The sequence below is a fragment of the Zophobas morio genome, unplaced genomic scaffold, assembly GCF_036711695.1.
Source record: "Zophobas morio isolate AGI-343-1 ecotype UQ-CSIRO unplaced genomic scaffold, CSIRO_AGI_Zmor_V1 ptg000002l, whole genome shotgun sequence".
NCBI classification, from domain to species: Eukaryota; Metazoa; Arthropoda; class Insecta; order Coleoptera; family Tenebrionidae; genus Zophobas; species Zophobas morio.
In genome coordinates, this window is record NW_026972107.1 from 19,450,506 (window position 1) to 19,473,730 (window position 23,225).

Consider the following 23,225-nt stretch of genomic DNA (forward strand, 5'->3'; position numbering starts at 1 on the left):
GAAATCTTGGTGCCATCAATTTTGAATAATCTAACTTTTTCGGAATGACGTTAGATATCCAGGCAACCCAAAATACACCCTTCATGTTTAAGTTACTAAACACGTTTCACTTCTGATGTTAGGGTCATGAGTAACTAGAGCAGAAATTTTAAAATCACCGGATATTAGGTTATTTGAAAAAATCTTACATTTCAAGGCGTCATGAATTCCAGTAGACACGAAGACGTTAAAAAAACACATGCAATGTATCAGTTAAATGACTACAATAAATAAGTTAAATGTAGCAGCACATCAGACAAAGTAGATTACAACACATAATTACATGCAAACTGACTGCTTTGCAGTGGTAGAATGGCAACACCAATTGCAAGTGATATCTACCCATAGGAATCGGAAAACTGTTATGGTTGTAATGTTTATATTTACGTTTTAGCAAATCAAATACAATGTTATAATTTGTAATTAAATAATGATGATGCCACTGACTTGAAGAGTCTAACTACAGCGTTTTTAATGAAAGTTTGTAAGCCGAAGATGCTATTTTTCATAAATCAATTTTAATGTTAACGCAATACAAAATTTTATTTGGCACAAATAATTTATTAGATTCATATAAAAACAGGCTTGTCTTCGATTAATTTTAAGAGATGTTGAAATATCCGGTTACTGTTTTTGAGAATAGATAGTTGCCTGTGTTGTAAAAACAGTTTTTATCTAGCTTCACAGATAAATATCTTTCTAATGTAATTCTTTAAAAAGTACTACGATTATGATGTCGTGTAATAAATATTATTAGATAAATGTTATGTTGTTGGTTTAAGAATGAATTCCAATGGTTTCTATAACGTAGGGCAGTTTCTTTCTTCAAAACTTATATGTATGTATATTTTACATACCAAACTTTTTCATTAAATGTTATGTCATTATTACAGTTGTTGTATTATTTGGTATTTTTATAAATATAGCGGATAGGTATTTTTCTAAAACACATTTACTAAAACACTTAGAACTTCAGGAACCCGATATTATACTAATGCACCACGTCCGCTTGTTATTAACAACTAATGGAGTGTAAAGGAACTTCAGCCAAAATTACGTTCACATCTTGATATCTAACTGATATCGAATAGATTAATTCAAGATCCTGTAATTAAAATTTTTCTGTATGGGTATGACAATAAAGTATAATTAATTTAATTTAGATCTGAGAATTCTACTAAACCGTTATTCGAAGCGAACTCGTGAAGTGTCGAATTTCGTAATTTCTTCGTGTCATCTTCGCTGGAATATTCTAAGAATTCTTTTATTAATAGCTACCATTATTCTGCTCGTAGATCATCATCTTTATGACACATTTTTAATTAAAAAAAAAAGAAGAATAATCAATTCGCTGCTTGAAAACGTTTTTCGATCCATAAAAAATTAAGCGGATTTGAGCAAAACACGACAATATTGATGGATATCAGAGATTAAGAAACTTGTACCTCCATGAAGTCGAGTGTTAAATTTAAATTGGTGAATTCGCTAATTAATTAGTATTATTGTAGTTACTAAAGTCAAGATTTTACCCAAATTGCAACGATTTATTTTAAACTCATTTTAATCAAGATTTTTAATAAGCATTTAAAATTCCAGAGGCCGGCTTTTGGAAATCTCATCGCTGGTTTATGCGCGATGGCGATAAAATTTTAGTTGTTGATTAGATCTGTAATCCGCGTTATAAAAACGGGAAATGATTTTAAGACGACTGTTAATGCTATTGTTATTAATGTCGATAATAATGGGTTTTTGTACAGCGAGGTTGTTGGGAAATATTTAAAAATTCCGTAGGACCATATGGCTTTTAATGTAGAGTTCAAACAATATAACTTTGATGGGGCAATAAAAATCGACTACCGGTAGACTGCAACTGTAACAAAAGGTCTCATCACGTCCGAGGGTTCTAATTTTAAACCTATTCGCAATAAAACTGGAGATTGCTTATTCAGTTTTGTAGATTGGAGCGATTGTTGCTTCGATGGAAAATACCAGTGGCTCGCGTTCAACAGGGGGTCCATAAACGACCGATTCCTGATGTTGTCAACTATCGTCTTTGACATCTTGAATTTCTTTAAGTGATTGTTATTGCTTCTGGTGTTGTAGCCGGTCACTGACTGAAATAAATCGCGGAATAATGAGAAGAAATCGACGACGTAAAAAAATAAATAAATAATAATAAACAATAATAAAATTAAAAACGACATTCCCGCATCCAGTTCGTGGAAAAACCCCGTTGACGTGATTAGGACCGTGAGACAAATAGCGGCTATAAATTCCCCGCTATTGTCTGAGAAATTTCAAACATTATCAAAGGCAGGTCTTTTCTATTATTCCCTCGCGTCGACTTTGACAAATCTGCTGTTTTAAAGCAACAATACAACAAAAATCCCACCGAATTGTCTCGTTTCTTTGATTATCTCTTTAGTGTGCCGACAAAACATTTTCATCAATTACTCACCTGTCACCGCTTAAAAGTTTCGTTTTTTTAACAAGTGCCGCAAGCTCGCGTCTCGGCTTTCCGCTGCAGGAATCGAAAATCACACTTGAACGTATTGGTTCGGGGACACTTAGTGCAGGTCCCGCCCTGCATTGCAGACAAATGAACAATACTGTTGTGCAGGAAGCCACGCCTGCTGTTGTCTGCAGATCTATTGTTCCTGCTGAGCCTGCGCCCTGCAAAACAATGCGTTTGCCGCCGCTATTGTCCCAAAGCGTCCCAATCCGACGCTCAGGGCGGCGCCGCCACCGTTTAGACCGTTTAACTGCCAATCGGTTCGGAAAAACTCACTGCGAAGTCGCCGTGAGAAGGTGCAGGAATTTTTTGCGAATTTGCAGGAAATGTGGCGTTGTTTTATTCTGCGTCGGTAATGGGTATATTAAACCTGACTAACCAAGATTTTTAAGCAGAACTATAGAAGAGTAGTAACTAACTAACTGTAAAGTTGCCATGAAAAGTGGCCATATTTTTTTTACAAAATTTCAGGAATTAATTAATTCAGCAAGCATGAAATTATTATTCTGGTAATGACAGCTATAAAACAGAATAAAAGAAAAAAATGACAGAAAAAATAGGAGTATAGTTGGCCTATTATTTTAAATTTTGTGGTTTAGTTTTCTTTCAAAAAATATTTTTCAAAATTAAATAGCATATAGAACAATAATGTGATTAAAAAAAATTAATGAAAATATTTGTACAGAAATAAACATATGTAAATCTTTTAGCACAATGAACACATTAGTCAAAAGAATTCAATTTTTATACTGCACAGTTTTCACAAAATTTTTATAAATATCTATGAGTAGATAATGTATGAATATATCTTAAATTCAAAATTTTAAATCCATCAGACGTAAAATATAGAAATTATTTCAATTTGTAGTTTTGTTGTCTCTTAACATCTCTTATTATTAAACTATATTTATTGGCATATCCAGGATCACAATAAGGAATGAATGTGAAGATATGCTTTTGAGATTTAATTAAAAAAATCAAACGGTTAGATTTGAATCACGCCATTACGCTTTCAGACCTGCTAAATTTTTAGTAAAAGAGAATAGTTAAAAAAAATGTTTGATGGCTCAATTTTTAAATCTGCCATAAGACAAATACATAAAAATTTAACACTGTCTCAAAGACTAAAAACCATCATTTGAAAATGGGCTCAACTTCAAAAAGAAAACGAACATTAAGTTAACTGTTGTTTCCAACAAATCAGAAGTGAAGGCGTTTCATCTTTGTAAAAAGCATTAAAGTTTTTACAGGTTTTCATACCAACAACACAATTCTTTCAAGAAATAAATTGTCATTTATTTTTAAATTAACATTTATTACGTCCTGTTACAACAAAAATTTTTTAAACGTTATTTCAGTCACGTTTAGCTCTTTTTGCTTTTTGACTTGTCAAAAATTGTGAATATCGAATCGATCAAACATTTTTTAAAGTTTAAAGTGGACTTCATATTTATTTTATTTTAAAAAGTGTGTCGTTAACACACTACAATGTCAGTCTATTTTTACGGTGCCAAGATAGGCGACAAAAATTAAAAAATTCTGCCGTCGCTCAACATATGGCAATTGAAGACAGTATAATTTGTTTTATTCGACAATTTTAAGTTTTTAGCATATGAATTGCATTTTTTACCAGCATAAGTCGATTCTGTTAAACAAACGGATCAATCGTTCTTATTTTCTATGATAAAAATAATAAAAAACAAAAATCAGTTTAATGAAGTTGTAAAACGAAAAAGTCTGTCCTTAAATTGAGTAAATAATTGAAAGCTTAGATAAATAAACTTCCGTTCTTTAATTTTTCCAAAAATAAACAGAGTCAATGAACAGACTCATTTTTTAAGTTTCTTATTTTTCATGCACAGTTCCAAAATAGGAAGGATTTCCGCCATCAATTTTTGAAAATTTTGAATAAATTAATTTTAGTTCGTTTTGTAATAATTCCTCATTCATTTTTAATGTTTTAATCTGTTTGGTATGAGTATTAAACCGCAAATGAAAAAGAAAAATATTATGGTGAAATTTATTTTTGTTCTCATAACCTTCTTTTTTCTAAAAATAAAAATATAGATGAATTACGTAAGAACACAAAGTGGGGTTTGCTTTACACTCTTTTGGAATAACATCAATAATTAATTAATGATATATTAATTGTTCGGTGGAAATTAATCGATAAATGTTGGCCAAGATTTTACTAAGTAATTTAAAATTTCCAACAGTCTCATTACAAAAATACATATCAATTGTTCAGTTGAAACGATCATCAAATGGATCTTGCTTTTTTGTAAAGATTGTTTAAGCATATTTGCACTTGACCTAAAGTTTAATCGATGACAGCTGACAAGGCGGTAATATTAGTACCTACTAATTTAGGAACTTTGGCGGAATGATACAACATGACCTAACTCTTTCGTGCAATAAAATTAACGCTTTTCAACACCCTGTCAATGTCAATTACGTTTTTTTCTGTCAAAAAGACAACGCCAACTCGATGAGTTTTTCAACTGAACACCCGCTATCAGATGTAATGCAATTGTAAAAATTTTAAAGAAGCTGTAAGGAAATTTTAGTTAGTTACATAAAAAAAATAAAAATTCTTTGTTTCATTTGATTTGAAAATTTGCAGAAGAATATATCTAAACATTCACTAACATTTTCTGTTTTCTGACTCGACCGAAAAGTGTCCAGTACGTTTTTCTAAAAGAATTATAGGCTGTTCACACCTAAAAAATCTTAGCTGAATTTCATGTTATTTATCCTGTTAAAGATAGAAAAATTTCAATTATTGTAGTATATCAAAGCAATTTAATTTGTGTTAGATTTTTGTGAAAGATAAAGTAATTTTTTAATTAACCTGTGGTATCTTTTATATTATTTGAAATCACTCTACTGAATGAAAAATGATAAAGGTGTCACCCTAAACATGTTTTTTTTAAATATTCATATGCTTAATATTTATAGAATGGCTATATAGTTCTAGCTACAATGTGGACGTGCATGAAAGCTTAAATAATAGGAATCGTGTATTTAGTCATTGAGAAATATTTCTAATGTCAAATATGTATGTTAATAAATGAGATTAGCAATATTAACATTTTTCTTTGAATTTTTTAATTACATATACTTAAATAATAGTTATGTACGATATAAATAGGATAAAAGTGTGTGAAGTTTGCTTAAAATTAACTGAAATAAATCTGAGCAAAAGTGTGATAATCTACTATTCCCTAATTCAAACGAGTGTAGTAAGTTGAATTTATCCCACTGATGTAGATAAATAATATTAATTACTTACTGGAACTTTTTTGTGTTTATTTTAGCTTCCACTTTACTAGTCCCACCTACAATTAATTTTGCTTCATAAAATATTTGATAAATATTTATTACACACCGTAATCAATGTCAATATCGTAATATATTAAATATAGATAGAAAAGCAATGCCTGTGGTCCGTTTTCCTGTCATTGTTTTTTATTCCCACGAGGCATCAGCATTTATTTAAGTTTAATTAATGTACCAATTTACACTAATTAAAGTTATTAATCAATATTTAATTCAACTGGGACGGGTCTTTAAGCTCGGATCCTGTGGTGTGGTGCTAACTTGTGGGCATGAAATAAGATGAGGATGAGTCTTTATGTCGTATAATAATATGTCTTCTAGACACGTCATTAAAATATTACATTGACGCTATATTAAAATGTTTGCACGTACAAGTATGATTTATCTTCTTTATTATTCTTCGATCGGAAAATAATTAATTGACAGTGAGGTCTCCAATTGTCCTTGTATTGCATATCGAAATGGATTTGCCCGAGAGCGTATTTTTATAATTCAGAATGATTCGTTCTTTATTTAGAAAAACGGTTTATTTGTTTAGAGTTTACACTAAAAAAAAAATAGGACATTTCTGTTTGTTATTTAAATCGGAATTGAAAAAATATCTTCTTTTTCATAGCAAATATATAAAAAAATCATATTAGAGGAAACATATCCTGCTCTAATTTAATTTTCTAAGTGCCTGATTTATGTATGTTGTCGTTTATAGTTTTTTTCAAAATTTAACAGACAAGATGTCGTCAGATTGGTTTTTTTCAATATCTAATTATTTTAGTAATTACTCTTATATTTTTATTTGGTACTTGTCAATGCTCAAAAATGTTATTCACTTTTATATGTACAATATTGCAATTCTTCTCAGTACAGAAGTGGTTGTGATAGGCAACCAAAAATACACCATGGCTTATCCAACAATCGAAGATTACAATGCACGCTCTCTCCGGTCCAGTTCCCACAGAAATTGCTGCCAACAATAATGTCAAAGTTTAACTCAAAACTCGTTTTTTCTACTAATCTTAGACACTTTTATTCGATTATTCAAATTTTTATTTCATCATAACCACTTTAATTACGAAGAACCAACAATAAATTCATTTTTATGGGCATCCGAACAATGTTCGCTGCTAATAAATTGACACGCTGAATCAGATGGTTCCAAGGATAGAACAGGTGCATCAAATGAAAATATTTTCGATTTTCTCCTACGACACATATTTCATCTTTGCGTTTATTTATAGAATTTTTATTTTACTCCGTATTATTAGAGCGCGCGGACGCAAAAAACGCACGCAGAGGAATTTTTTATTAGGTCAATCGCGTGCAGATCTGAAAACTGTGGAGGTAATAAGACAACGTAACACACACAGTTAGGAATCTCAAATTAAATAAACGTCAAGGATTTCAAAAACTATTTTTACACGAAGCTGTTTTGGAGAAAGGCTACATTTTTTATGTTTGTCATCGCATTTTGATATATGATTTTTATTAAATTAATTCTCGACAGGAGATGACTGCTCTGTATGTAAAAAAGAGCAGAATAACGAGTGAAATCAGTTTCGGCCAAGTCACGATCTGAATGTTCGTTGCGTTTTATTTATTGGTCTTTTCTAGGATTAATTTTTCATTTACTTTCCGCTTACTTAGCGCATAAAAACGCTATCAATTTTAATATAACTGTTTTCGTCTAGTGTTTTAAGCTTTATAAAACTTCATAAATCAAACTCATCTCTTTACGCTTTGGTTTCTATATAAATTAATAAAATACAGACAAGTAAATAAATGTAAATAATTTTTTTAGAGTAGCAACTATTGACCTCTTTTAGACATACTACTTACCACTGTTAGAAAGCGTTCTTTTTCATAACAGTAAACTAATCTTCTGATGTTTTTCATTAACTAAATTTTGTTATAGGTTTCGGTATTCTAGTAAAATACGAAGATACAAGTTAAGCTGCGCTTAAACCAGGAAGCTTTGTAATCTCTACTCTTCAACAGAGGGCGCTCGCTACCTCAAAGCTTTAATTCCATAGGCGTGTTGATTTTTTCAAAAGGAATCACTTAATCGCCGTAATAATACAATATAAAATCAGCTGATAACACTTTCGTTTAATTTTCTATAAAACACATATATTTGGAGTTATGGGCAGAAAATGCCTACGGCAGGTGGAATAAGAATGGGCACTTGCCCAATATCCAGTTCTGGCTATGAGAGGAAACTGCTAGCAGATGCTAAATGTAGTGGAACTTCATGCCATCCGTAAGTGATTGATGGCAAAACGCCCTTCCACCTAGCGCAATATGTGTTATTGAAATATGAGATATATGGGTTGTTACGCTATCAATTATAATATTCGTCCGGACCAGACATGGTCTATTTGCGACTTAAATGTGGGTCCACTTTACTAAACGGGTCGGCTTCCGGCTACTGATTGATCGTAAATATTGAGGTAATCGTGGCCAGATGCCCCAATCTTTGCTATTTGTTTTCCTGAAAGTTGTGTGGCCAATCGATGAGGCGTGTCATTATAGGATTAGCGCTTTAAATCTTTCAAATTTTGTCATGAATAAATATAAAAGTCTATTTAGACGTGCTCAGACACTATATATACGCACATCTTAAAATAATAACAGGTATTCAATTAGCCTCACTTGTATAGCCTAAGTGCAGCTAGAGTACTTACTATAAAAAAAGATTATATGTCTGCAGAGTTAAATTTGAAATAAATTAAATTTGAATTGTTACTAAATGAATGAAAAATAAAATTTTGGCGTTATTTTATTTATTTTTTTTAACATTGACGTGAATTACAATAATATATTGCTTTCGAATAAAATAATACTTTGATAAAAATTAGGCCAAGCAAAATACCATCAGTATGTTTTATTTATAGAGATATAAAACTGTATTAAGGCTATGTTAGATTTAATTACAGTTAAAATAGACCTGACCTGCATTTTTTAATTTTTAAAAAATTGTTTTCAATGTGATAACTGCTGATTCTTGTATTTTTTTGAGTGTGAATCGAAATATGAATTCCATTTTTCTCTATCATGCAAGGATTTTTCACAAAAGGGCTTGATTTTTTTTAACAGTAAATAAATTATTTACAGGTGATTCAAAAACTAATATGCTTAATTCTAATGAAAACACAAAATAAAATACTAAATATAGCAAAAGAAGTAAATTAAACCAATGAAGTTGTCACAAAAATTAATTTCATAAACTCACACAACAGTTGTAGGTAAAGAATGTACTTACCTAAATGGTTTATTTAGAACAGATTGTATCACTTTGTACATCGTCATAACTAAAAAAAATGATGGTTGTTAATTTAAACAACAGTTGAAAAAAATTATTCTATAGATAGAACAAAAAAAGTGGAACTTTTGGAAAACCCTTACGTGATGCAATTTTTTTTTAATATTTTTTCCTTTGTCAACACCAGAATCTCTATTAAAATTACTAGATAGATTCCCGACAATTTGACCACCGTAAGCGTGTGTATTTAAGGCCAGTCCTACCTTTCCTGCATGGAATTTTCGGTACATTTTCAGAGTGTAATATCTCCATTATCAACAGACTTATGGTTGGGCAATTTTAAATATAAGTTGTCCATAACTTTCTTTATATACTGCAACAGAAGTTTCGTTAAAAACAGTTTGTGATCATCCATTTTTTTAAATTTTAGTATAATGTAATTTTTGTATAACGTATCTTAAAAAATCTATATCTCAATTATTTATGAAAATTTCGGAACACGGTTTTCAACACTGTTTTCAGCTTACAAACTCTAGAAATTGTACCAAATATATCGTCGACTTTTTTTGTTGGGAACGAGACACAAAAGAAAGCGTGTGTCGTAGAAGCTGCTAAATGTTACTTTTTACTATAATCTCATTTCGAACAAATAAAGTCGGAGATACATATATCTGGTACGATTACGAAAGTTTCGTAAGCTGAAAACAGTGGTAAAAATCGCCTTCCAAAATTGTCATAAATAACTGAAATATAAATTTTTTTAAATAAATGTTGCAAAAATTTCAACAAAATTAAAAAAATATAAGGTAACAATGTCTTAAAATAACTATCCTCGGATATATAATGACAGTTGTGGACGGGTTACATTTAAAATTTCATAACAGTAAATATAGATATTACATTCTTAAAATACTTATATTGACAACACCATAAGAACCAAACGTAGCGACTCTTCTTAACTAAGTTTATAAAATTTTACTTTTGTAGGCTATTTTTTTATTTATTTATTTATTGTTTGTTTTAATTTATAATTATTGTATCTACAATTTTTTGTTGGTACTGTTACTATGGATTGTGTTTTATTGTTAAGTGGATCATTTGATTATGATCTTCTCTGCTCTTTACATTGTTATTATTACACAGCGTTTACCTATTTTTATGGCTTCCAAACAAAATTATCGCAAGCAAGATTTTGTTTTTATTTTATATTTTGTCTACTATGGCTATCGTTTTGAATTTATAAAGCGTACGAAGAGCTGCTAAGTCTCTCTTAGTGAGTGAAATTTTCTTAAAATGATTTTCCAACATCTTTCTTCAGCATAATTTGTTACACTTATATGTATATTACTAAATAATGTAAGATTAGTTAGAAACTTATCTTAAATAAATCATTTTCAGTATTCTCAATAAAAGGTTCGTATTATAGTATTTAGAGTACCTATCAATCAGCATCTATGTCACAAAATATATACTTAGTACTAAATAATTTACACATGAAAATTACAGGAGACGAAAACATTTGTCTGCTTGCTTAAAAATAAAATGTTATAAACTCACGTGAATAAATCTTTAAACTGAAGAGATTAAGTGTGAGTTATTTATAAACAACGGCGCAAACACGCCACAATGATGACACTACCCGACTATTTTAAGGTTACCATGGCAACGAAAAGTTAAAATGCACGTGTGCGGGAAGTTCGACCTCCCGCATCCTGGTAGTTCCTGGTCTAAAATTTGTTCTATATATTAACATTTTTGCCAACAGGTAAAATTATACAATTACTTCCTCTTAAACTTATTTTTTTTTTATAAAATGGAAATGAAATATATATGTAAGTAGTGTATATCACTGTAATCGCAATTTAAGGTTTATCAAAATCCGGTAAAAAAGTTAAATTGCAATTTAAAAAAATATAGGTAAGTCTATGTCGCGATGCCAACACCACATATGCGTCATATTTGCAGTGTACTAAATTAAGCTTTCCCCTTCAAGCTAAAAACAATGGCGTTTACAGAATTTCAAAACCTTTATCCGTTCTGAAGACATCAGGTCACCGAATTTTAACTGACGCACTCGGTAAATCTAAAAAACCAACGCAAACATTGTTTCAAATATATATGTATCTACTTGTTTTAGTAGCGTGAATTGATTTATGCAGTCATAATGTTTGTGACAGTGTAGATAGTATAAATTGAACATAAAAATCTTTTTTAGAATACGAGACTACAAAACATTTATTTTTATTTAGTGACAAACGAGTGTAGTTACACCCCTCACAACAGTGTTAAGGTTGGCTTAAATAATCCGGCAATCTTCATTTTTCATGTCATTAATAAAGAGTGAAAATAAAAATGGTCCTAAATTAGAGCCCTGAGGAACTTCAGATGTAGGTGAATATGATTCGGAAAAACAGTTACTATACCATATTTTCTGCACTTTACCATTAATAGGATACGAACTGAATATTTTAAGTAATTAATGACTCGGAAAGCCCTAAATTGTCGCAGTTTGTCTAAAATGATAAAGTAATCGATCTGATCGTAGACTTTAGAAAAGTAGGTATATTCAGCGTCTACTTGACTTCTATTATCAATAAAGTATAAAACGTATTGTGAAAAATAAGCCAGATTTGTCACAGTTGATCTCTTTTCGAAAAAACCATCTTTGTATGGTGTTATAAAACATTTTACAGATGCATAAATTTGCTCACAGATCACTGATTTAAATATCTTCTCGAAATTACATAATAAACTTACGAGTTTGTAGTTTGGTTGTATCTCCAGACTTAAATATGGGACAATGCATGATTTTTTCCAAAGCTACAAATTCAACTCTCCAGGTTACGAATCTGTTGCTTTGAAAATCCACTCTTCCAACTTAAAATTCTGTTTAGCATGTATTTATACGCCCCCCTCTACTACCCACGCAGACAATATTACCCTATTCAGTTCGTATAGAAACCCTATCTTTCTCCAAAACTTTCAAAGCAACGGTAGATGAACACACACGATCACAAATTGTGAATAATAATACAACAAAACTGTGGATTACACCGTCCTTGATTCGTTTAACCAGGTATAAGAAGCGTCTTTGGCAAAAATTTCTTCAGAATAAAACACAACAAAATTTCTCCATACACAGATAATATTCCAACTATGTTTTAAACTAAATCATTAACAGTAATAACCCTAAGATATTGTACGAACATGTTCGTCGAAACACGCATTAAAAGTAAGTATCCTAATGCTGCGTAGGAGTCACATGGAATTATCCAACAGTAAAACTGAAGTTGCCAATCTTCTGGCTGACTGCCTATCTCATTCATACACTGCAGAATTATCTGGACTCTTACCAAAAATACCATTTGCGCCTGACCATGCAATTCTTGATCAAGTTACTTTTTCCGAAGAAAAAATAAAATACTGTATTGCAAAACTTGATACGAATTCAGCACCTGAAGTAGACAATATCACCTCACTTAATTTAAAGGAATGTGCGTCAGAAAGTAGGTCCACTACTATTGATCATGATTTCATCTTTTCACTCCCAAGTTCTTCCTTACGAATGGCTAACTTCAATAACCACTCCAATACATTAACTTGTTATGCATTTGATGCAAACTCATGGAACAAATAATTAAAGAAGCCATAATAGTTTCTCCATAACCCACCACTCGATTCCCAACAAACAACACGGTTTTGTAGCCGGTAAATCGACAACCACTAATTTAGAATGCGTTAATGACTGGTCCTTGGTGTTAAATGATAAGCTGCCTATAGACATTATCTGTTTAGACTTCTCTAGAGCCTATGATAAGATATTCGACGGATACTTTCAAAATTGGAGTCATACGGCACAGAGAGTAACTTTTCTCTCGTACCGTCCAAGTAAGGGTAGGCCCTAGTCTATCCAGTCACAAACCTGTCGTCAGTGGAGTTCCACAGGGATCAGTTCTGGGTCGTCTACTATTCGTAAGGTGTACTGCTGAGCTTCCCTCGCTAGCGTTATCTACTTGTTCATTATTTGCTGACGTCACTGACAACACAAAAATCTACAACTATTCATAACATCACGCAGCCATACAAAGGGATTCGGAGGTAATAGATAAATGGAGCGAAACGTGGCTATTTCCTATAAACAAGAATAAATCTAGCATTCTTCATTTGGGTTCAAATAATGCTTTCCATAGATATACAATAAATGGGCAATTTTTAAAATTTGGAACATGTCATTGCGATCTCGGAATAATAATAACACAAAATTTATCTTGGTCACAACATATTAACAGTTTTAGCAAGAAAGCAAATGGTCAGTTATATCTGCTTCCAAAAGCATTTGGAGAACTTTCTGTAGCAAACGCAAGAAAAAACTTTTGTTTTTCTTTTTAATATATAGAATTCCCTTTCAACAACAGGATAATTAAACATGTTATCAGTTTCTTATTGGGAAATGAAGACTTCGTATATTAATAAAAACCGGACCAAATATATGCCCCGCCCACCCACCCCTTCTCAATTGTTATGAAGGCTTTATTCATCGTGCGCTGAAGGGCGGAATTTAGTTGCAAATTCCTCATTTTTCTACAAGAAATTACCATATGAAATATGTTTTTAAAAAGGTAGAATTTTTTAGAGAAATATTGATGTTACAATTAAACTCTGCCTTTAAAAACTCATCACAATTGGAATCCGGGCGGGTGGGTGGGGCTTACTTTTTTTTTTTAATATAGAGTTATCTTTCAACAATAGGATAGTTAAACATATTGTCAATTTCTTGTTGCGAAACGAAGACTACGTATATTAAGGAAAATGGACCAAATATAAGCCCCGCCCACCCACCCCGTCTAAATTCTGATGAATATTTTATTCATTGTGAGCTGAAGGGCGGAGTTTAGCTGCAAATTCCTCATGTCTGTACAAGAAATTACCATATGAAATATGTTTTTAAATGAGTAGAATTTTTTAGAGTAATATTGATGTTACAATTCCGCCCTTCGTCTGATTAGGAATGAAAAACTTATAACAATTGAGATGGGGGCGGGTGGGTGGGGTTTAATTTTTGTGTTTTTTTTTTTAATATATAGAATCCTCTTTCAACAACATATGTACGCGAATGCCATTTAAATCAGACAGGCCTCAGTATAACCAATGACTCTCCCAATTTAAGCTGACACCATTTTACGACAGGAAGATACGTGTCGATTCAATCTTTACATGCAGTATTCTTTACCATCAATTGGCTGTTGACTTTTCATAGTTATACCACATCAATGTTGACGAACGATTGATTACGTCACCACAACTTTAATCTAATTCGAGAACGAACTACCAACAAATGCAGGACAAACTTTGTCAGCAATCGCATTGTGCCTTCATGGAACAGTTTGATTTATTATTAAGAAGTTTTGCTGAGCTGTTTATTGTTCATTTTATTAACATTCAAAACTACATAAATATTTTGGTAGATACTGACAGTTATTCTAGAACAACATGTTTATTTATTATAAAGGTAAATTTACGTCCACACACCTTCAATCATCGCATACCATACAAACATTTAACAATAAATTGAAAAATAAATTATTCGTTTCAGCAACTTCTAAAATAATTCTAGTTTGACGTTAATATTCCGCTTGAAGTAAGGTTTACGGGGGTTCATAACAATCCATGAAAATACAGTGCTATCAACAGCATACCCAAAATCCCGTTTAGCTAAACTTGTTGAATTTAGAAATATACCTAACAAACATAAAATTATGCGACCACACAAGACATTACAAAAATATAAGAACCTTAAGAACTGCTAATACTCATGCTGAAAGTCGATTATCACTTTCAGTTGTCATCAAAAAATGGAAAGGATTTTTTTTAACGTTAGCAAATCCGTTTTCGATATTGGTAATAATTCAGCGATGTGGACGCTATATATTGTCGAGAAAGAGCGCTACTAGTTTACAAGAAAGCTTTTGAGAGATCTCGCGTTTACTCATGAGTGGAGTTGAACGACGAACGCAGGGTGCTCATATTGTGTAGATTCAACGGTGGAGTCGTCCATCTGCTTTCCCGGTCCGTTCGTTGTTATTTCCGCATCGTGAACTCCAAAAGTCCGCACCAAAAACTAAAAAGCAAGAAGCTGCCGCACCTACACACACATCCACCTCTCGATATTTCGTCTCTCTATCGCCAGAACAATGAAAGATACGGGAATTATTCGCAGCACAACAAAAAATATACGAGCTGTGGAGGCTTTCGAACGCGGCCGACCGTACGACATGCAAAATTAAGACGTTTGTGCATTGTAAAAAGCACACAAAGCGAGCATTGTTACCGCTAACTGAAACTAGAACAATGCAGACACAATGGATAAAAAATTGCAAAAGTTTGATGTAAGAGATTGGACTGGTTTTATTAATAGACGTTTATCATGCAGGGTTTGTCAAAGGTACGTTCACGTCTATAAATATGTGGGTCGGAATTGACTGGACGTTCGGCTCCTTGAAAAAGTCATTGAAAAATAATTTGCTGATATTTCTATATGAAATTGATCCCCAAACTTTTACACGGGTAAATCATAAGAATGGTGCTCTATATTAAAAAAAAAATCTAAAAGTTTTGTCGATAGTTAGCCAGCGATGCGAAAATCCAAATTTAGATTTAAAATAAATTCAAATATTTTGCAACGATATTTCACAAGTGTATTTAGGAGAAATTTTGGAATGTTTCACCTGGGAGTATCACTAACAATAATATTAATAATTATTATTATTCAAACACTCACAACTGTCAAATTAACACCCCAAGTAAATTACAACACATAACACGGTATTCATTCATTATGTGCAACAAATAATAATAACACATGTTTTAACAATAAAAATTCATCGATCAGAACAGTAAATAGCACCCTTAAATTCTACATAAATTTCCAAAATGAAAATATGCAGCTTTAGTTTATATTCAAATCAATATATGCAAAGACATAATAAATAGTAATACAAGATTAAAATATAAAATTAATAACATTAGAAAACAACTAGGTCAACGTACACACGTACACACAGGAGTTAGACCACCACTTTCATTGCTTACATGCGTCCAATATTGATATTAAAAGAAGGTTATGTCATTTCTCAAAATCAGTCTTATCTTGGCAGCTTAGCTGCTAAAGTAAGACCGATTTTGGCTAATGAGATACCCTCTAAAATAAGAGAGGGTGAGTAGGCGGGGCTAGTACCTATTAAAATAAGGCATTGTGTACACACTCATTTACTAAAACACCATTTATTTCTTAACCTAGCCACATTTCCAACATTTTTATGTCATGGTGTAACATATCTTTTGCCTACTATTTACAAAATACTAAGTAATCTCATGCATAACACACAAAATTTGTCAACATCGTTTTCAATCATGAACGAAGAACAAAAAGGATATATTAACGGATCCCTTGATTGCAAAGAGCAGTTGATCATTGATTCCATCATCTATAAACAAGCTAGGAGAGAAAACAAAAACATATATACTGCTTTTATTGATTATTATTATAAGATAGCTTATGAGAAAAGTTCTGAATTCTTAACTAATTTTAGGTGTCTTATTGACTCGTTTAGAATTAGGGTCACTATTTCTCAGTTTACGAGATCAACTGGATGTATTGACAACATTTTAACTAATTTGGTAAACTCTTTATACAAGACAAGTGGAATTATACAAAGTTGATCCTAAAATGTATGCTCTTCTCAAATATTCAATGGAATTTTAGAAAACCATCCCTCAACTAACTTTAAATGATCAAAAAAATTCAATCAGATCCAATGATAATCAGAAGAGGAATCTTTCAAGGCGATTCCCTGGTTCCGTTTGGCAATAAATCCTCTTTCCGGCCTCTTGAACAGTTGCAATTATGGTTTCAATATAAGAATTAACACCAAAACAGGGAGTAGGTTAAGTCACTTGCTATATGTGGTTGATATACAAATATATGGAACTACGAAAAATCAATTGAGAAATCAAATAAATCTAAAAGAGTTTTCGGATGACATTGAGATGAGCTTCGGTGTTGAGAAATGTAAGACTCAAGTAATCAGAAAAGGTGTTCAACAATAAATACCATATATAACCCAGAATAACGAAATAATCGAAACCCAGGAACAAAACGAAACAAACACATATCTGGACTCTTCATCAGTCATTCCATATTGACAAAACACAAAGAACAATATCTGGCAAGATTAAAATTAATTTTAATGACACAGTTGAATGGAACGAATTTAATGAAAGCAGTAAATGTGTTCCACTGCCAACATAAAATATAAGGCCTTAACCGATGTTCACTGGCCGTCGTTGTTCGTTACCTGCTCGATCGCAGATAACTGGGAATTATTTAAGACCACAGTGCTCGACCTCGTGTGTAAACACTCCTCTAGTATTAGCATCAAAAGATCCTCAACTAAACCATGAATTGATAAAGAAAATCTAAAAATGGTAAGAACTAAACGAGCTCTATGGCGAGCATTTAAGAGATCAGGAAATCAAAACGACTACAAAGCACATCGTAATTTTTCCAATAATCTTTCAGTCATAATTAGAGAAGCTCGAATCGCATACGAGAAGCAACTTGCCGACTCAACAGACGTTTTTACAGACATATTCGTAATAAACTTTCTGGGCCCCTGTCGACTCTTCAATTAAGAGACGACGACGACAAAATCACCGATGACTGTGCTACTGTTGTAAATATTTTCGGAGACACATTTTCTAAAACTTTCACTCTTGAAACTGACAGTACATTGCCAAGTGCAATAATACCCATGCCGAATGTCTTCCTCGATAGTATTGAGTTCCCTGAAGATGTCATTTGTAGTAAGTTGAAGAAACTAAAACTTTCTAAATCCCCTGGGCGGGACGCAATTACTGCTTCCGTTGTGGCCCACTGTGTCGAATGTCTTTCTCTACCTCTGAGTCTCTTAATGAAATAATCATTTACTTCAGGCATCTTGCCTTTTGATTGGAAAACAGCAATCGTGAGACCTATCTTTAAGAAGGGAGATAAGTTCAATCCCTGTAATTATCGGCCCATTAGTCTGACCTCCCTCATTGTTAAAACCATGGAGTCTATAATCTACGAAACTCTTATTAAGTTCCTATTGGATTAACATCTTATTCCGGAAGAACAGCACGGTTTTCTTCGCGGCAAGTCCACAATTTCGAATCTCCTTTGTTGTCTCTCAAACTGGACCCGGCATTATGATTCTGGAGTTCCAGTTGATGTTGTATACTTGGATTATTCCAAAGCTTTCGATAGGGTTCCCAAACGCCGGCTTTTAGCCAAGCTTGAAAATCTTGGAATAGCGGGGAATCTACTTCATTGGATTGGCACCTTTTTGTCCGATCGTACGTTTAGAGTGAGGGTTGGTGACGACCTAAGCGAGCATAGACCGGTCCTGAGTGGTGTACCTCAAGGATCGATTTTGGGTCCACTATTGTTCATAGCATACACCGCTGATTTAAAAGTTATTATTCAATCACCTTTCGCCAGGTATGCTGATGATATAAAGATATACAACACCAGCAACAATCAGTCTATCCTGAAAAGCGACTTGTCAGTTATCGGCGAATGGTGCTCTGCCTGGTTACTACCTCTAAACGTATCTAAATGTTTGGTTCTATATATTGGTAAAAATAACCCGCAACATACGTATACCATTGATAATTCCAAGTTAATAAAATCGGAATCACTATCGGATTTAGGGGTGTTCATGACTTCTTGCCTATCTTGGTCTGAGCATGTTCAGCGTGTTGTAAAAAAGGCAAATTCACTGGTGTTTTTCCTAAGTAAAGTATTTGCAAAAAGTCACTTTAGCGTCGTCAGTGAATTTTATAGGACCTATATTAGACCCATCCTCGAGTTTGCTAATAGTGTCTGGGCTCCTATATTCCAAAAGGATGTGCTGTTGCTCGAGTCAGTGCAAAGAAAAGCATCAAGAATCCCGTTTGCACATACTCGTCCAAAATACAAGTACAGATTATCTATGATGCAGCTTCCTACGCTCTCTGATCGTCGTAAGAGAGGAGATCTAATTGTTACGTTTCAAGCCTTAAAAGCTCCTCTGTCTCCTATTAAACACCTGTTTCCATTAGCACATAACAGTAGAACTAGAGGACACTGCCTAAAACTGTCCAAAGATAAATTTCAGACCACCGTTAGACAACACTTTATCGTAAACAGAATTTTCGAATAATGGAATTCTCTACCCTCCGACATTGTAATGTGGGATTCAATTTCCAGTTTCAAACGCAAATATGACGCCTACAATGTTTAAGAAATTTCTTCTCTTCCAGATTTTATCATTCTAGCCACCAATCACTTGATTAGCGCGGGCATAACAGGCAGTGCCTCTGCCCGATCGCACCAAAATAATAATAATAATAATATTCTTTTGTGATAATTAATCATCTCAACAAGAAAATCATTCCTATAATATAGAAGACATCATTCGAAGTCATCAACTGAGAGATTTTCATTACCAAGACAGAACGGAGGAAGGGGATTCTAGGACTTAGAAAATTTATACAAGAGATGAGTTTCGGAACTAAAGAAATATTTCCTGAAACGCACAGAAAGAAACGAACTATTTCGTGCCATAGCAAGGGCTGACTTGAACCACACACCCTTAAATTTATCCAATACCGAAGAAATCCTCACAGCCCACTAACTAGACAACAGAATAAGTCGACTAAAACAAAAACAACTGCATGGAAAATCTTCAAAGAGCTATACGAGACTTACATCAACAAGAAAATTTCAAAAAATTAAGTTTATTTTCAAACGTCATATAACCGACGCTTATATGACGCTCTTACCGGGGTTTAAGTGTCATTTCTATGACACCGTGTTTGAGCGGCGTATAAGTACTACTTATACTCCGCCGGCGTATAAATACAACATTTATACTCCGCCGGAGTATAAATATGTGAAAATCATAGTGGTTGTCAACCATAGTAACCATGGTAAGTGAAATCAAGGCAATTCCTTAATGAAGCAAGAAGATAGGAAATAATCATTTCAAAAGAAGATTAGTCGTTTGAAAATAAAATATTGTATTTCATTCGGAGTTTAAGTGACTTCATGTGACTCGTATGGACTTAATTCGCCTCGCTATCGCTCGGCGTTTAATCGTTCATACTCGACACATAAAGTATCACTTAAACTCCTAATAAAATAAATATCTATTATATGTCGAAACTGAAGGGTATTTGTTTGCTATTCAATACCAAGTAATTAATACTAAGAATTGCAGAAAATTTAAGTATAATCAAAGATCCAAATATAAGAAACAATTGTTATCGATTTTGTAAAGAAAAACTCTGTAGCATCCTGGCACAAACTGACTTCAAATCTAAACACGAAAACGCAGCCAAAGAGTTAGCAACAAATTAATCTAAACTTAATTCAAGATACTACACCCTATTACACTTACATTCCGTCTCCATTCCTTGAAAATACCGAATACAAGCTATATTGGGATCGCACAATACTTACGTGCAGGAAAAATACAGCCAACAGACCAGAGATCATTCTTATAAAGAAACACACCAATGAAGCCATAACACACACAACATAATACTAACATACAATGGCATTTCAATATACCAACCACCTTTGTTTGTGATCCCTGAGCCTTCTGATTCTCATGAATCCCAGTTAAATTCTGGTGGTGATGTAATTAATTCTTCTTATGCTGCATCTTCTCTTTCGACAAATAATCCTTCTTTCACCTCTATCCCATATTCTTTTTACATTTATTATCAAAACACTAGTGGTATCAATTCAAAATTAAATGATCTCTATAATTCTTTACTATCTTGTAGTTTTGATATTATATGTCTTTCGGAAACGTGCCTTAATGACTCGGTTAGCAATTCTGAGTTCTGCCCTTTGAATTTCAATATTCTTAGATTTGCCAGGAGATTTCACAAACTAAATCTTACTAGAGGCGGTGGAGTATTAATTGCATTGTTCGACAAGTCAAATAGACTTCCCACGGTTTTGATAAATTGAACTCGGTTGACATTATCGGTGCTAAATGTTTCTATGACCATTCTTTCTTCTCTATTTTTGTAACGTATGTTCAACCAAAAACAGTATTAATGGATTCTCCTACATGATCAACATATGTATTTTAATTATTGGGGATTTTAATATACACCAGAATATCACACAAACTTAGTTAGTAGACGTCGTTTTTGCTAATAAGAATAACAAACTATCTTAACTTCATTTTTAAATTTTCTCGATCTTAAACAATGTACCAGCGTAGCCAATATCAATGGTAGATACTTAGATTTAGTACTCTCAAACGTACGGTGTTACATCACTTCATGGAATAACATGTTAGGTGTATCGGGTCATGTTTGGAAAGGATTTTTTAACTTGTCGTTGATGAAACCACACTGATAAATTTTAAAAAATGACACATTTTAAAATGTTTGCTTTAGGTAGCAATAATACGATATGGTTTTACCACCTGAATTGTTTGAATTACCTACGCTTTCATTCGCACCTACCAGAACATCCATGTCGTAATATCTCCACTTTGTGTCGATAATATCGCTATACGACCTACGGCAAGATTAAACCCGCCAGCTTCGGAAGGAGTCTGTTAGAAAAAAGCCAAAAACAGATAACGCATCGCCAACATCAAAGTCGGCCTCTAAAATGAATTCCTGCCGTACACAAAAGTACCTTGACACAAAGTGTAGCACGTGTGTGTCCTTTCAAGTCGAAAGTTACGTTTTGTCTTCTTGCAGCCTTGCGATTTTCCGTCTAATTTTATCTTTTCTCGCTGCAATAAAAATTATTTCCCTCGCGTTCTTTATTATCCGCCATATCGGGATAGAACGGTTTATGGCTGGTCGAAAAACAGCCGTTTTTACGACCGCCGTCTCTGCTAACTTCATTTAAAAATCGTAAATCTCGGTCGGTGCGGATTATTATTATACGAAAAATATAAAAATTTTTCTCCGATATGTCGACGACGCTGTGTCGGGGCTACAATAAAAGACGCGTTCTGCGCAACATACAACGTATCGTAGTTCTACAGGGTGTTATCTCGCGTGACTGCGCTCGTATTGTTATTTTCACGGTGATCACCGGCGCGGGAAAATCGCACTACCTGTGTAAAACAATCGGTAAAGGCGGCGTGATCTTCGGGACCATTTTCCACAATTATTTGATGATTATCTCATGGGTTTTGTTTTGTTTTCTCTGACATTTTCTGCGCAATTATCGTAATACCGAGCCATAATCTATTCCTATTGAAATGAATAGATATTTTAAGTAATTTAATGCTTAATATAATTTATGTTTGTGTATATTTATCATATTTGTGGTACTATTTTGTTATATTGTACTGTTTTTAGATATTTATAAATTATTATTATTATTATTACTGATCCAGATCAGTTCAAGTTCAGATGCCATTCTTTATGTTTTACATATTTCTTTAAATTTTTTACCACATAACTAATTTTAAAAAACAACAAATGTCAGACAAGTCATCTGGATGTAACACAATTCCGTAATATTAAAAAATTAGATGTTTTACAGAGGTTGATTGAAGTGAATTTGGAACTTTCAAAAATGGTGATTGCCTCTCGTTACGCCAGTGATAGATGGCGCATTCAAGCGTGACTTAAGAGCGCTGTCCGCGATCGGAGCACACTTTCGAATACTAAATAATATAAATCAAAAAGTTCGTAAATCAAAGTAACAAATTAACTGCGAAAGCTATAAGTTACCGCGCAGCCAGACATATATAAATGTAGCTATTAGCATAGGCAGCGCTACCAAGATCCATAAATCACGTACAGGAGAAATAACTTGTTATACCCCATTGTATAACGATGTTGTTTTCATCCCCCTTTTCATTGGATATATGTAAAACTCCTTTCATCGCCTCCTCTGAGTTTATTCGAAGGGGTGGGTCGAACACGTTGCAAAAAACTGTTTTATTGCCGAGATGTTTTCTAATTTACCTCGTTTGTTCGGACAGAGACACCCTCAACGTACCCCAGGGA

General features: G+C 33.0%; 1 protein-coding gene across 1 annotated transcript; it reads left to right on the forward strand.

The window, feature by feature from the left end:
• The first annotated feature begins 16,556 nt into the window (after window positions 1-16,556).
• On the forward strand, window positions 16,557-17,606 carry LOC135128861 (uncharacterized). The gene is made up of 2 exons (XM_064055969.1): window positions 16,557-16,797; window positions 17,515-17,606. Exons 1-2 carry the CDS (start codon window positions 16,557-16,559, stop codon window positions 17,604-17,606), a joined length of 333 nt encoding a protein of 110 aa, XP_063912039.1.
• Window positions 17,607-23,225: the final 5,619 nt, after the last annotated feature.